General features: G+C 50.4%; 1 protein-coding gene across 2 annotated transcripts in view; it reads right to left on the bottom strand.

Moving 5' to 3' along the window:
* MSI1 (musashi RNA binding protein 1) overlaps positions 1-13669 on the bottom strand; it is a 30478-nt gene extending 16809 nt beyond the window's left edge. For both annotated transcript variants that reach the window (XM_018081972.2, XM_018081971.2), the window contains exons 1-4: positions 13641-13669; positions 13443-13527; positions 8670-8711; positions 6914-7006 (exon numbers count right to left, since the gene is read on the bottom strand). In XM_018081972.2, coding sequence (XP_017937461.1) covers positions 6914-7006; positions 8670-8711; positions 13443-13527; positions 13641-13669 — 249 coding nt within the window. The remainder of the gene's footprint in view (positions 1-6913; positions 7007-8669; positions 8712-13442; positions 13528-13640) is intronic.
* Between the last annotated feature and the right edge of the window lie 4 nt (positions 13670-13673).

Here is a 13673-nt window from a genome sequence, read left to right as displayed (position 1 = left end):
GAACTCAGGTTGCTCCAAGCCCTACCCAACCTGGCCTTGGACACTTCTCCAGGGATGAGACAGCCAAGGCTTCTCTGGGCAAAACTGTGCCAGGGCCTCACCACCCTCACAGCAAAGAATTTCCTGCTAATCTCCAATCTAAAACCTCCCTCTCAGTCTGAAGCCGTTCCCCCTTGTCCTGTCGCTGATCACTCCTGGGAACCTGCTACTTTGAGGCTGAGGAATCAGGACAGGATAACTTGATGCTCCTTGCTCTCTCCTCTCTAGATCCTAAGTGTTCCCCTGCCTCCCCAGGACAAGCAGGAGGAAAGAGGAGTAATTTTTCTCCTGCCAGGTCCTAGAAAACTGTGGGGCCACTTGGAAGAAGAGTGAACAGAGTTATAAAGCCCTTTCTTCAGAGGGCGAGTCCTCCAAAGAAATGCTTTAAAAGGGCATCCTTAGCAATTCCTTTTCACACAGTCCCAATCCAATTCCAGAAGTAATACTGAACCCAAATGACTTGGAAAGTCTGTCTGAAAAAATATTTTCTAAGATGAGGATAACACGACTGAAACTTCAGCACCTCTCACTTAAAGATGCCATAATGGTAAATGATCCATCCAGCCTTGGCCAAAAGGCCTGGGGTTTTTTTAAAGGTTTAATCCCATTCTAATATCTTTCAATCTTCCTGTTTCAGTCCCAGGTATCTGCAAAGAGGAAGCAAATGGCAGTCTCATGCAGATGTAAGAAAATAATAATTTCCAACACAAGTTCTATGAGAAATGTTGGATGCACTTTCAAAAGGGTAGATCTTGAAAGTTGAAAATATTCAAGCAAAGCGTTTGAAGAGATGGGCACCTTCCACCTGAATAGCAAACAAATATGGTTGGGCTGGTCCTAGAAGGAACCACGACAACATATTTGTAGAAAAGTCAGGCAGAAGAATAATAACTGCTGACACAGCTTCAATATGGAAAATAAAAACCAAACTACCTAGAAACATAAAATAAATTATAAAAGAAACCACTTGCTCATCCTGTCAAGAAGGGGGCATTAGCAACTCTGCAAGGTTCTCCCAGCTGCCAGGCTGATTCCAGGGAGAAGGATGCATGGACACAGAGCCTGGATCCAGGGAGCAGGTCTGCTGCACCCACACGGCACCTCAAGGACCCTCCTCACCCCGCTCTGCAGACCCGCTCTCAAAACTCTGGGAATGAGACTCGTCCAAGGGAACAGAGACTGCTCCGTATGCCACAGGTGAGCAGCACAGCCTGTCCAGGTGTTCCTGCCCACTCCCACAGGGGCACCTGGCAAATATCAGATGAACCCCAGAAGACCCGAATGACCATTGCTGCTACAGTGTTTTTGGCTATGTGCCTACCAGATGCGGAGCACAGAGAACCCTTTGTTCCAGAGGCATTGTTACCACAGGCCAAACTGCCTCCTGCCGCAAGAGAGGTGATCAGATTCCCCTTCTCCTCCCCTCCCCATCTGTTCACTGCAACCATGTTACGCGTGAGAATTTGCATAAATTGCCCTCTGATCTGTGGAAGAAAATCCAAAATCCAGTTTGGAAATCCACAGCAGGTTGACAAGTAGCTTTGATCCCTGAAATTTCCAGAGAGCGGCAGATTAAGGATTAATTAATTAACATTCTCCCGATCCAAAGTGAGGGAAATCATGTCCACCATAAGCACAGAAACAAGTCTTCCATTACAGACATTCCCCATCAGTATCTGAAGGTTCTCCCATTAGTCAGCCAGGAAACTCATTTCACACACCCAAGTCAACCACACCATTCTTCTGGCATGTGCACATGAATATGTATTTGTGACAGACACACAAACCCTCATCAGATTCAGACCCTTGGATACTGTGGTTTTCTCTTGTCAGGACAGTACCAGAGTGATTTCTCAGAACCTCTCAGGCAAAGGGTCCAGAATTTGGACGCAGTATTAGATGGCAGCCTAAAGGTCACAACCCTCCTCAGACCTCAGCAGATCTTTTTTCTTGTTTGCTTCCAGGGTATTTTTAGAGAGCAGATCTCTCTCTGGGCACGAGCTGCCTCACAGAGAGGCTGAGCCCTCATGACTCCACATATGCAGATCACCTGCAGGCCCAAGGAGATGCAGATTGGGTTGAAGGCTTTCCAAGCACCCTTGGTGCCACAGCTGATTAGTGAGTCATGCAAAGACGTCATTGTGAATGTTATTTCCTGCACTGCTGCTTCACCAAATGCAAAAGCACACAACAAAACTGTGAGTTCAAACACCTGATTTGGGTCCAGACCCCTGTTTCTTCCAGGACCTCTGAACTTCTAGTTTCTGGAAGGATCAACTTCTCTTCTAACGACAAACAAAAGACTGGCTTCACCAAGTTAGAGCAGGGCTCTGCCTTGCCCAACAGCTCCCAAGATATCAACCAGCTACAGAAGACTTTGGAAGAACATAAAGACAAAGCAAAGATATTACCATGGACCCCAGAATACTCCATCACCTTCCAAGCTATTTGTGATCCGGGCATTTCCTGAAATCAAAGGGGTGTCTGTGTATTTAAAAACCTTCCAGGAATCTGCCCAATCATTTTGGAGCCTATGCAAATTTTAGCAACAACATCCTGCAGCAAAGATCTCACAGTATAGATAAGTTCCATGACAAAAGACTTTATTTGTTCTTAGCCTCCTCCTATCTTGAAATTTATATGACTTTCTCTACCACAAAACTTCATCACATCAGCTCTTGAAATAGAAAGATGATCTGCATTCTTTCAGTTTTGATTTGACACAAATAACTTTGTTTACAAGATCAGAGACCCAACGGCCCAAGAAATTACTCCGACGGACAACCCCTTTTCCTCCCCAAAAATAATACAGAACATGTTCCCACAGGTTGAAGCAGAAAAGGAGGAAGCTGTGACTTGAACTCCTCTGGCATTCTCATACATGTTGAACTAGACAGAGGACTAGCTGTGCCTGAGGTGGTAGTGCAAGGTACCTTCCTCCTCTCTTTCTGTTTCAGGTTTCAGTGAGAATCTGGAGAGGCTGTTGAAATACTTCCTTGTGCTGTCTAGAGATCTCCAACACCATCCAACTTAAGCCAAGACACTTAGCTACACATGCTGTGAATGGAAGTCTTTCCAGGACTTCTGTCCTACAGTTGAAAAAATAATCTCCTTTAGAAAGCATGTGCGTGGCCTGAGCTTGCATCTCAGAGAGATTTGAGTTTTGGAACCAGAGAAGTGTTTCCTAGAGATCCCACTACGTACAAAGCCCCAGCAGCTGCACCTGACAAACCACAGCCAGCTTGAGATCCCTTCTCAGTCTCTCTCACTGTATTAAAAAAAAAACAAAAACAAAAAACCTTTGTATTTTCTCCTTCAGGAAAACAGCAGCCCATATTTTTTAGTCACAGTTTTGGAAGAGAGAAAAAAAATGAAGCGATCCCTCTTTGAAGCAGAGAAGCTCACACTGTATTTGGGATCCTCTTTGAAGCTTCACCTTTTGTGCCTGTTAAAACCAAGTATTTTGATACGAAGAATTGGGGTGCCAGCCTCTCCCTTTCTTCCTTTATCCCTAAGTAATACTCATGGATTTCCTCTTCACACATTTCCATCTTTCTTTTGCCACTTCCATTTTACAAAGCTGAGAGAAGGCTTTAGAGACAGCAAGGAAAGAAAACAAAACAAAACAAAAATAGGAGAGCGAGCGGAAATGCCAAAATAGAAAAGTCAGACTTGGGAATTTTGTTTTATGAACCAGAAAACCATTTCCTCTGCAGCCCAACTAAACCCCCATTTTTTTTCCTGCTAATGGACATATGAGGTGTGTTGCTTCTGACCCAAGATGCACCAACATGAGCTACCTTGGTAGACTTGAGAGCTGCAGTTCACGGATTTGGACTGGAGAGAACATTATGATAATCTAATTTGACCTCATCTGTTCTGCAGGCCATAGCACTTCCTCCTATAATTCCTTCAGCATGTGCATGCTTTCTGTCTGGGCTAAAACGTATTTTTCAAAGGCATCTATCTAATTTAAAGGCCTTAAGTGGTGGCAAATCTAACACACACTTAGGCTTGTGGCCTGAGGGTTACCTAGAAGATAACCTTCATGCAAAACCTATTCAGCAGCCTGGACTCCCCTGCCCTCAGAAGCAGAGGATGATCTCTCCCTGAAGCTGAGACCCAAACTGAGCTTCCCACTGGATTCTCCAAGATTGACTAAAAATTACCCCCAGGAACCCGGTACTTTGAGCTTGAGGAATCAAGACAGGATAACTTGGTGCTCCCTGCTCTCTCCTCTCTAGATCCTAAGTGGATGCCTCTCCTGGACAGGTAGGAGGAAAGAAGAACAGTTCTTCTCCTGCCAGGTCCTAGAAAACTGTGGGGCCACTTGGAAGAAGAGTGAACAGTTACAAAGCCCTTTCCTCAGAGGGCGAATCCTCCAAGGAAATGCTTTAAAAGGACATCCTTAACGATTCTTTTTCACACAGTCCCAATCCAACTCCAGAAGTAATACTGGACCCAAATGACTTGGAAAGTCTGTCTGAAAAAATATTTTCTAAGATGAGGATAACACGACTGAAACTTCAGTACCTTTCACTTAAAGATGCCATAAATTGAGATGAAAACCACAGAGTCAGGTGCCCAGAGCACCTCTAAAGAAGGGATCCTGGGAGACTTCTGAAACCTGGAAGGCCCGAAACCGGGAAGCCACCAACAGAGCCTGTGTATCAAAATCACATTCTCCATGAGTCACATCTGAAGCTGAACACAACAGGCCTTTCTTAGCCCTACAAACCATCAGAGCACATTCAGAGCTCAGAATCCCAGAGCTGAAGGCCACAGAGGCTTTCCCCTGAAACACACTTTCCCACTGATCCTGCCTCTCAGCCATACCAAGCTATCTACTGGAGAGAATCTCAGGAAACAGTTCTCCTGGCCTTGGGTGAATTATTTGAGGCTTATTCTGGAAGATGGTTCCAGGCCAGGACTGATGCTTTACACAGGAGCTCTGAGGAGTCTCTCAGCTGAAGTGAACAGATGAGTCAGAAAACTGCCCCAAAAACTGCAAGTCAATCTGCCCAGCCCCTGACCTCTCCCCATGGAAACTCCCCTGAGCCAGGAGTCCAGCTGCACTGGCCCCATGCACACTGGGAGCACAGGATGTTGTCCAGGACGCTGGTGTGAATCGCGCCAAGCTATGCAGAGCTCTCCCTTCTGCCCAGTCCAGAAAACAATCTGACACAACCCGTTCTTGCCACTCTCTGATGTCAGGACACCTCTCAGCACATGACCATTAAACAAGAGGAATGTAACAGCACAACACCCCAAAAGAACTGGGAAGGACTGCTCAGAGCAGAGCAGCTCTAATTGCCTGCGAACCAAGTGCTGCATGACATGCTTCTGCTTCAAATTAACAGGGACACAGTGAGGTTAAAAAGGGACTATGCCCAAGACATTTTGTTGTCCTATCAAATACATCCATCAGCAGGGCAGGAGAACTTGCAAGTCAAACAACCTTCAGGTACATAGACACCACACCACCTTTAGTAGTGGCACCTTCAATGACACCATGTAAAACCCCTTGGGGATGCAATAGAGTTTGTTTATTTCTAATGGAAAATTAAACCACACAGAGCTAACAACTGGCAAACAGGGGACATCTGACCACTTTCTCTTAGGACCAAACAGAAATACAGAGTGCCACTCTGCACACCAGGACATGGAGATTTGACTTCAGAAGCTGAACAAAGGTTCTGAGCAAATACTTCTCCCAAACTTTCTGCCCAAAAATTTCAACAATATGGCAAAATTGGTTACAAAACTCCCCTTCCTTTCACCAATTAATGGGCCTTAACATAACATCACCCTTTTGCAGGATCTTTCAAAAGAAAATTAAATTAATGCCAAAGCCTTTATGCTCACACACTGCAGTTCCTGTGGTACTTCCCTCCACATCCATGATGGTGTCAGCAGCGTTCTAGCCATGTCACTGCCCACCAAACTGTGTTTTCCCCCCAGCTGGGCAGGAAGGTCCCAACAGATACAGAATCCAACACTGCCTGCCCCAAAGAGCAAATCCCTGCACAACACCACCAAACAACAGCGAAACAGTTGCAGTGTCCTGCCACAGAGGTGACCGCATTGGGCACTTGGGTACAATCATCCCCTTCAGTTCCTAATCCCATTAAAAATATTGGAATCCTTCAGTCTAATACTGTTGAGATCACTCCTGAGGATGCTGACAACCTCCTGATGCAGCTGAAAGGCCAAGACTAACCCCCCTTCCTCTGATTCGGTCCGGGCTCACAGTTTGCACACCTGGATGTCATGGACCACGGCACAAGTGACTTCCAGCCACAGAAGCCCACCCTCCCCTGAGCCACCACCTGCCACAGCAGAGCCAGATCAACATAAGGGACAGTCAGAGTGCCAAGCTTTCTTTAAATATCCAAAACTTATACCACCACTTGCCCAAGACTCAGCAGAAGTAGTTTCAGGACCAAAAGACTTATTTTTAATAAAGGATTATCGAAATACCAATCACAAGAAACTGGCCAAAATCAGAGGTTCGATGCTGCAGCCACTCTGTTAGGAGTGTCTACAAACTTTCCTCCAGCGTTTCAACAATCTGCAAATCTGTGAGCCACAAGAGGCTTCTGGATAGGGAAAACTGGAAAACCATTCCCCTCAGCCGAGGTACCAGCAACTCTGGGAACAAGCAGAAACTCTGTTTCAAATCACCACAGGGCAGGAGTCACTGGCTGTAGCCCCTACAAGGACATTACAGCCAGCCACGTCTGTAACTGACCTTCAATCTACTTAACCCTTGTAAAAGACTCACAAGCTCCTAATCCCGCCCCCACAGAAGTTCAGAAAACTCCTTTTGCCCCAGAAAGAACAGCTTTGATCCAACACCACTCAAGAGACTTACCTTCCCGAACTGCTCGAAATATTGTTTCACATCCTCCACAGTAGTGTTCACAGACAGACCACCCACAAATATCTTCTTCGTTCGGGTCACCATCTGGAAAAGGGAAGGACAGGAATTCACCAAATAAACCCAGAGCGAGCAGAGAATGAGACTCCAAAGGCCACTAACTCCCCTCCGCTGCCGGGAAGCACCGATCCTTTTGCTGCAGCTGAGCTTCCCCCTTCTCAACGCCCTCTGGCCAAACACAACTGGCAAATTTGTCCCACACCAGACTGATGCTCTCCCCCTCACACCACCCCATCCTACATGCCAGCACCCAGCCACCACCTCCTCAGCAGGCAGCACGTTACCAGCCTCTCCCCTCACCCGCCACCGCTCCCTTGGCACTGTGACAGCACCCAAATGCATGGGGCACAGCTGTCCCCTCCCCAGCCCTGCCACTTTGCACAGCCACCTTGCTCCGGGTGACCCCAGAGGTGCCTGCTCTGCCCCCAGACAGGAGGCCTGCCAGCACAGGTAGGCTCTCCAGCCTCTACCCTTCCAGCCCACAGATTGCACAGCATCCAGTCCCTGAATGGAACAAGTCTCATTTCACACCCATTCCCCAGACACTTAAGTGGAGCTCAGTCAACTCCCAGTTAAATGTCTTTTGCCTCTGCAAGAAGGTAAAGGGAAGATCCCTCTGTCACTTGTCACAGATGCAGCTGGGACAAGGAAGAAAACTAACTACCCTGAGAGGGGCCATGGCTGCCAGGCTGAGGCACACCGACATCCTTTGAACTGGCTCTCCAGCTGCATCCTCCCCTTAGCTGCTTGGCTACACCCCTGCTCTCAGAGGAACACATGGTCCTAATTACCCCAAGGAGCATAGGGCTAATCCGCAGCAATTCCCTGGCTTGGAGAGCAGCCCGTTCTAACACTAAAGCACCTTCTGTCACCAAACTGCTTAATGGAATTAACCCAATTCCTACCATGTGCTTCCTGGCTCCAGTTACTCGGGATACCTGCTCACCAATTGTTCTCAGTGCCTGAACCCCTTACTCCCCTCCCAGCGCCAGTCTCCTCTTCCCTCCCTGCTTCTTGACACAGCTTCTCCCCAGCTCTTTCACTCATGACAGCACTTGGAATAGAGACCCTAAACTTCAAAACTCACATCCAAGAGCCAAGTTAAAGGAAGACCCAAAGTCTGAAGGCAGCTTCCAGCCTGCTGCTGGCTCCTCAGTTAAAAGTTTCTAGCTGCACAGCTGGAAAAAGTTCCTGCCACTGCACATTTCAATGCCAGAGCCTCCTATAGATAAGGTCCAACACCAAACTCCTTCTGCCTCTTCCAGTGCTGAAGCACACAAGGGCATTTCACAAAGTGAAATCCTCCTCCCCTTCCCTGCCATACACCTATTCATACCCACAGGTGCACACACACGGCACTCCTCCAACCTGTATCCCAGCGCAGCACGGAGCTGTTCTGTATCTCCTAAGGCCTGGAACGTGCAAACACTTTCTGCAACCTTGGAAGGACTAAGTTCACCCTGGGCAGCATATAATCCACCAGCTTTAACTAGTGCATCCTAAAGTACGACCGAGGGGCCTCCTGGTTCCTCCAGTGCCACGCAAACCCCCAGGACTGTGCTCCAGGAGAGTCCTGAGCAAACCCCAGCGAGTGACTCTGTTGTGTGCACTGACAGCCTTGCACAGAGGGACAAGATTCACCACCACAAATCTCACCCCCTGCGGTGCAAGGGCTGCCTGCAGTGCTTACCTTGGGCTGTGCTCGGCGGGGGAACGCTACCTTCGGGTCAATCTGAAAGAGATGTGGGGAAGAACAGGTGAACATGCTTTTCCTGCCTATTTACAGGCACAGGGTTTCCTCCATGTGCACGGCTGTCTCTGCCCACGTGGCACCTTGCTAAAAACCCAAGGAATCTACCTGAGGTGCATAAAATTGAGCTGGCTGCAGACATCTTTCCCTCTTGGTAAGGTGTAGGCCAGGGAGACTACAAGTCCCAGCATGCAGTAGTCCATCTCTGGCTGAGCGCTGGCCAGACGCACTGAGAGCCCATCACATGCTGGGATTAACAGGCTGGGCTGCACCCTCCCACTCGGCCTGCCCCTGGGTGCCCTGCATCACCAGCCTCGTGGTAAAAGTGCTTTCTTTTGCCTTTTTGCTCTTACCCTTCACCTTGCCTACAAGTACAGAGTTCATCTGGGTAGTAACGGGACAGAGAAGAAGCAGTGCACAAACAGCCCAACATTTCATCCCTTCAAACACAGGGCGAAGCCGTACAAGAGCAGACAGGATGGCACGAATTAACCCGAGGAGCCCCGGCTGCGGAGGCCGCGGCCGCAGGGAACGTGCTGCCCCTCTCCCCAGGCTGCGCCGCACACAAAGCCGCGATGCCTCCCTCCCTCCCTCCGCGGGCTGAGCCTCCATTGTGCCTGTTCAGCTTCCCTGTAAACCTGCTGCCGGCCGGAGCTGCCGGCCCCGCGCCGCCATCCAGGTGCCGCGCGTTCTGCTGGGCTCAGCACGGATGAGCCCATGCCTGCATTGGCCTCACACCTCCACCAGCACCACCACAAAAGCTGGGACAACACTAATGCAGCTGCAAGCCAAACACCCACAAAGCCTCCTCTCCTCCTCAGCCACCACCTCTTTCTTTATAGCCTATTTTTACAGCAACTCCTGAAAAGTTACATCACATTGGGGATGATCCAGACCTACAAATCAGCTTACAAAGACCTGTACTAAAGGCAGGTCTGGCTCATCCCTGCACTTGGACAGGCTGCAGCTGGGAGGGCAGCCCGGAGCATTGTCCCATCAGCCCGGCAGCTCCAACAGCCCAAAAGGAAGCTGTGTTTCTCCAGCTCCTCTCACTGCTTTGTTCAGCTTTCCAGCCTGGCTGCCCTCCCGTCCCGCATCCTTTCACTTGTCACACAGCCCCGGAGCTTGGCCCCCCTGTGCCCTTCCACCAGCTTCTCTCCCTGCCTTCCCCACCTCCATCCTGACTCACAGCTTACAACATAAATAAACTCAGCACGTAGGTAAACAGAGGCAAAAGTGAAGAGCACAAATAAACTCAAAAATAAACCTCCCTCCCCAAGCTCCAAGCGCCAGCAGATTAGCAAACCCTCTGGTGCCTCCCTGGGGCATCGGAACCATCCAGTCCCTGCCCTCCCCTCCCTGCACACAACACACCCCCCCACTGCTTCCTGGCTAGTGCAGACACCCACAGCGAATTCTGAGGACAGGGGACGGCAGGAGACCAGGAGGTTGATGGCAGATAATAAGCAAAAACAATAATCTACTGTCTTTTACTTCTCAGCCAGTGTCATTCAGCTCCTGCCAATAAGATGCTTTCATACTCAGCAATGCTAAGCTCAGCCTCATTTTCTCATTACCCTGAGTGTGATCAACTGGGCAGAGATAACGTGTCCTCCTGGCTGGAGGGAGCAGGCAGTCATTTCACAAATTCTTCTGCACAACCAGCTATTGTTGCAGGTAGAGGGAGGCCGGGGTGCCCGACTGCGGGCGCAGCCCTGGGAACATGCGGAGGGGAGCGGGTTCAGTGCTGGATTCAAGTTACTCAAACTGGACTGCTCCTTGGTGGCTCGAGCCCTTCCTAATTAAAGCAAAAGCACTGGTACCTTATTCCCTCATTTCTAGTGTTAAAACAAATAGCTCTGGAGGAGTTGTGTTTCAGTGTCACCTGCTGACGTAATGGATCCTTTTTACGAACCTAGATAGAAATCTGCTAAGAGTAAGAGCATTCAGAACTGCTCAGATTGTATCCAAAAAAACAAAACCCCAGATCAGGCTGCACTGAGTGGAAGTCACCTGAGCTCAAGCCACTTCCCCTTCACCCCACAAGGCTTTGGGGATGAGGAATACCACTGATGTCGCAGGTGTACCAGCAGGCCAGCCAGGTCCTCAGTACAGCTCTTCAGGCCATGTGTAGCACCATTTCATAGCTCAGGTCACATAACTCCTGTGTTAACCCAGCTGGTATCAGTGTCCAAAAGCATGGGGAGGGCTGGGAAGGACCCAGGAGACCTCAGGACTGGGTTTCTTCGTTCATCACACCTCCAGCACTACCTCTGCCCCGCGGGTCTGCGCTGCCTGGGAGCTGCGAATTGTTCCCTCCACCACAAAAGACAAACCCAGCAAAAACTCAGCAACGGCAACAAAGAAACGACGGGGAGACCCAGCACTGCCAAGTGCTCTTCCCAGAGCTTGTAAAGAAGCAGTTCAAGGCAGCAGCGAGCTGCAGCTTTACAAAGTCACGCAAATCTTTCACCTTGAGACTGTAAAGCCAATTCTCATACCAAGTATTTTCAAAAATAACCCTGTAGCCTGCTCCTATCTAGCTTACAGACAAAGAGGAGTCTGAAAAGGACAAGGTTTTCCCAAAGAATCAGGCCAACCACCCTTTCCAGGGTAGGAAGAATCACAAAACAATGAAGCAACAAGTTGAGCAGACACTGTCTATCAAATGCTGCTTGCCAGAAGACACCAAGCCTCAAGAGAAGGCTGTCCTGTCAGGACAGCCTTTTCCTGAAAAGTTTCATAAAACTCTAAATTAAGATTCAGATGAGTTTCTGTCATTTAACCCACGACTCACGGCAGTGTCTTTCAGCTCAGCAGGGAAAAAGCATATGGAGGCTTCATGCACTACCACAAGACCAACCTCTTGTGAGCCAAAACTCCCCAAAACATCTGACACAGCTGAAAACCACGCTAAACAAAATTAAGAAGGAAGGGGGAAGAGGATCAAAGTTCCTAACAAAGGAAGGCCTTGGTAAAATTGCCCCCACTCTCCACGCCGCGCCGGCGGGCCGAGCGGAGCAGATGCAGCAGGGAATTTCAATGGCTGGCCGGTCCCCACGCGCCCTGCGCCATGAGGCCCTTCTGTTCTCCTGCAGAGCCCACCGTCCGCCCCTGCCCTGCCCTGCCCATCTCTCCACACCCTCGTTGGCCACACCGTGGGCTGCAGAGTGGCTTCACACAGGCAGCAGTGGTGGTTCAGGAAGAAAAATGGAGACGGCGTGTTTCACCTCACTCCTAGCCCCAAAACACTCTCAGGGTGAGTGCTACAACAGACATCCATCACTGGCCTTTCCAAGATGGGTCTATGCCCACAGACTCACGACAGGACTAGCTGAGCAGACACTGTGTTTACACAGGCTAGTAAAAAAAAAAAAAGAGAAAAAAAGAAAGCCCTGGGCCCTCCTCAAAAGACTTTACTGTAACCTTCCCATAAAGCAAAACTCACTTTATATCACTACTGAAAGGAAGAGGGCTGGGAGTCCTGGGGACCCAGCCTCAGCCAGGAAGGCTGGGGTAGGTTTAACCGGGAGCTCCCGTGGGGAGGAAGGACCTGTGCACATCAAAGGGAGCGATCCAGGCAGTTAAACAGGAACAGACATAAATCTCACTGCAACTCACGCTGTAAACCCTAAGAAAGAGGGTCTCGCTCTCCCGCCCTCTCCCTCTGCCAAGATAAAGGCTAGAACGCCTGAGCCACGCGCTGCAGGAAATAAAGTTGTGCATTTGGACTCCTCGGCAGCCCATGCCCAGAGCCAGAACATCTCCCCTCACCGTGCCAGCCCATCGCAGCCCCCACCGCTCCCCCATCCCTACCCTCACCTTCACCCCAGGGCAGCAATAAGGAAAAGGAATTCAGGGGAGGGCAAGTCACTAAAACTAAAGAGAAGGGACCTCCCACTCAGATACCTCACCCCCACCCCTTCAAACAGCTTGCACATCTCCCAAGCACCACAGATTCACAAGGCAGGACCCACCACGATACTCCACTAGCCCAGGGAGCCACCAAAACCTTTCTGCTGGCCCAGCCAGGCTTCTCATCAGACCCCACTTGCAGAGCGAGGGTTGGAGCCGCAGGCGCTCCAAGAGGCCGGTGGTGGCCCACATGGGCGGGCACTGGCCACACTCGGAGACAATAAAGTCCTGAACCTCCATGACCGTTACAAAAACTTCGCCTGGGGAAACCACAGGAGAGTCTCTGGGGTGCACAGCACGAGGGCCCTCTGCCAAGGGGGGGTGCACACGCCACCATGGCCGGGGAAGCAGGGCCTGGGTGCTGGGGAACAGCACCCCTGGGGAGGGAGCAGTGCTCGGCAGCACACGGAGCAAAAGGGCGGCTTCCCTCTCCCCAAACGCAGCCGCATCCGTTCCCCGGGGCAAATCCTCGCCCCAAACGCATTCAGGTGTCCCAGTTCCGACAGGGCCACGGTCACTCCACAGAGGGGCCTTACAACCGATGGGCAGGAAGAAAACCATCACCAGGATCCACAGATCTACACCAGGAATCAGCCCCGGGTCAACGGCGAGCCCGGTGCTCGGGCGGCAGCTCAGCTACCCGCCGGCAAGTGGGATAGAGAAGGGGACGATCGATCCAGATCAGGAATCAATAGTTTACAACCTCTAACTGGAAATCAAACACCGCAATCGACGGCTGCTCCGAGCACAGCCGCTCTGCCGGCAAATGCACCCCTGAGATGAGAGAAGTCATCTCACCGTCTTGGAGTCCAGTTCATGTCTGGATTGGGCCAGGACCTTGTCGACGCCAGCCTGGTCCATGAACGTGACGAACCCGAAGCCCCTGAGGCCCGCAGCCCAGGCAGGAGAGGGGATGCGGAGAGAAGAGAGAAAGTTGGTTAAAGTGGCGGCCGGGCCGCGGCGGGGGCGAAGGGAGGCGAGGGCCCGGCCTCTCACCTGGATCTCTTTGTCAGCGGGTCCCGCATCACC

The sequence above is a fragment of the Manacus vitellinus genome, unplaced genomic scaffold, assembly GCF_001715985.3.
Source record: "Manacus vitellinus isolate BGI_N305 unplaced genomic scaffold, ASM171598v3 scaffold_58_pilon, whole genome shotgun sequence".
Classification (NCBI taxonomy): Eukaryota; Metazoa; Chordata; class Aves; order Passeriformes; family Pipridae; genus Manacus; species Manacus vitellinus.
This window is presented reverse-complemented; position numbering and strand designations above follow the sequence as displayed.